The sequence below is a fragment of the Apaloderma vittatum genome, unplaced genomic scaffold (genome assembly GCF_000703405.1).
Source record: "Apaloderma vittatum isolate BGI_N311 unplaced genomic scaffold, ASM70340v1 scaffold23798, whole genome shotgun sequence".
Taxonomy (NCBI): domain Eukaryota; kingdom Metazoa; phylum Chordata; class Aves; order Trogoniformes; family Trogonidae; genus Apaloderma; species Apaloderma vittatum.
The window spans coordinates 6,746-8,205 of record NW_009732739.1 but is presented as its reverse complement, the minus strand read 5'-3'; the positions used below and the strand labels follow the sequence as shown (position 1 = coordinate 8,205).

General features: G+C 55.1%; 1 protein-coding gene across 1 annotated transcript in view; it reads left to right on the top strand.

The window, feature by feature from the left end:
• The window catches only part of CHPF2 (chondroitin polymerizing factor 2), a 4,059-nt gene that overhangs the window by 1,465 nt on the left and 1,134 nt on the right, over positions 1–1,460 (top strand). The window contains 3 exon segments of the mRNA XM_009875642.1: positions 3–45; positions 492–674; positions 1,151–1,440. Of these exon segments, the coding sequence (XP_009873944.1) occupies positions 3–45; positions 492–674; positions 1,151–1,440 (516 nt within the window).

Here is a 1,460-nt window from a genome sequence, read left to right as displayed (position 1 = left end):
TGCATCATTGATTTCCTTGGCGTCACTTGTGTTTCCCAGCTCCAGGTACCACCTCCCTTCTTGGGTTGTCATGTTAGCCGAGCCTGGCAGAGCCTGTGCTCTTACTGGCTCCCTGCTGCATTGCAAAGGGGCTTTTTGGTAAGCCTCTGCTGTGAGCTGCGGGGCAAGAAAGGGCCCTGTGGTGTGGCAGTGGGAGGGAGAGGTCCATAATCAAAGCTCAGACGTTGGGGAAGACAGAGCACATACAGAATTTAATTTAAGCTGCTCCACAGGTTTTTGGAGATCAGATAAAGGGCACATTGGTATCAGGAAGCAAGCGGGAATATAGTGCAGGTGGTAGGGCTTGGAGGGGGAACACATGCAGCTCCTCCCTTTTTGTCTCTGCGTACTGCAGTCAGCATGGAGAGAGGGATAATTGCGTGTCTGGGGTGAGGGAAAGCTGCTCTGAGCTCGAGTTCCACGCCAGCCTTTCTGGCTCTTGTCCACTTCAGGGCCAGCATTATCAAACCTATGAATTGGCCAAAAACACTGAGCCAGAGAAGGAGGAGGGGGAGGAGTTCCAAGCAGCTCTCGCTGTGCACCCTGTTTCCGACGTGACCCTGATGTACCGGCTGCACAAGCACTTTAGCAGGATCCAGCTGGACAGAGCCTACCAGGAGATCCAGGACCTCCAGGTATGTGGTGAGGGGTGTCTGCACAAACTCCTCCGCTGAGCAGGTTTCGTTTTCTATCAACATGGTGGAGGAAGGTTACTAGATTCATAGAACCTTTTAGGCTGGGAAAGACCTCTAAGGTCATCAAGTCCAACCGTCAACCCATACCTACCATGACCATGAAAACGTGTCCCCAGGTGCCACATTTACAAGGTTTCTGAACACCTGCCGGGGTGGGGACTCCACCCCTGCCCTGGGCAGCCCATGCCAGTGCCTCACCACTCTCAGTATCACTTCTGTTTGTGGGCGACCGTCAGCCAGATCCAGGGGGTGGTCCTGTGTCTCAGAGGTTGTGCTTCCTATGCTGCATTATCCAAAACCGCTGGGGTAGTGCTGCTGGGGTGAAGTTGCAGGTGGTGAGACTGGCCCAGGTAAGAGATGGGCTGGACCTCCCCGAGGCAGTGGCGGGGATCAGTTTGCCTTCTTTCTTGGCACAGATGCAGATCAGGAACCTGACATTGCTGACTCCCGCCGGCGAGGCAGGCTTGACATGGCCTGTGGGCATTAATGCCCCATTTCTTCCAAAGTCCCGTTTTGAGGTGATCAGCTGGGACTACTTCACTGAGCAGCACCTCTTCTCCTGTCCTGACGGCTCCCCCAAGTGTGAGCTCTCTGGAGCCAGCAAAGCAGATGTCAGTGAAATCATCGAGTCTGCGCTTGAGCAACTCAATGGTCGTTACCAACCTCTGCTCCGCTTCAGCAAGCGGCAGCTGCTGAACGGCTAACGGCGCCTCGGCCCCACGGGGG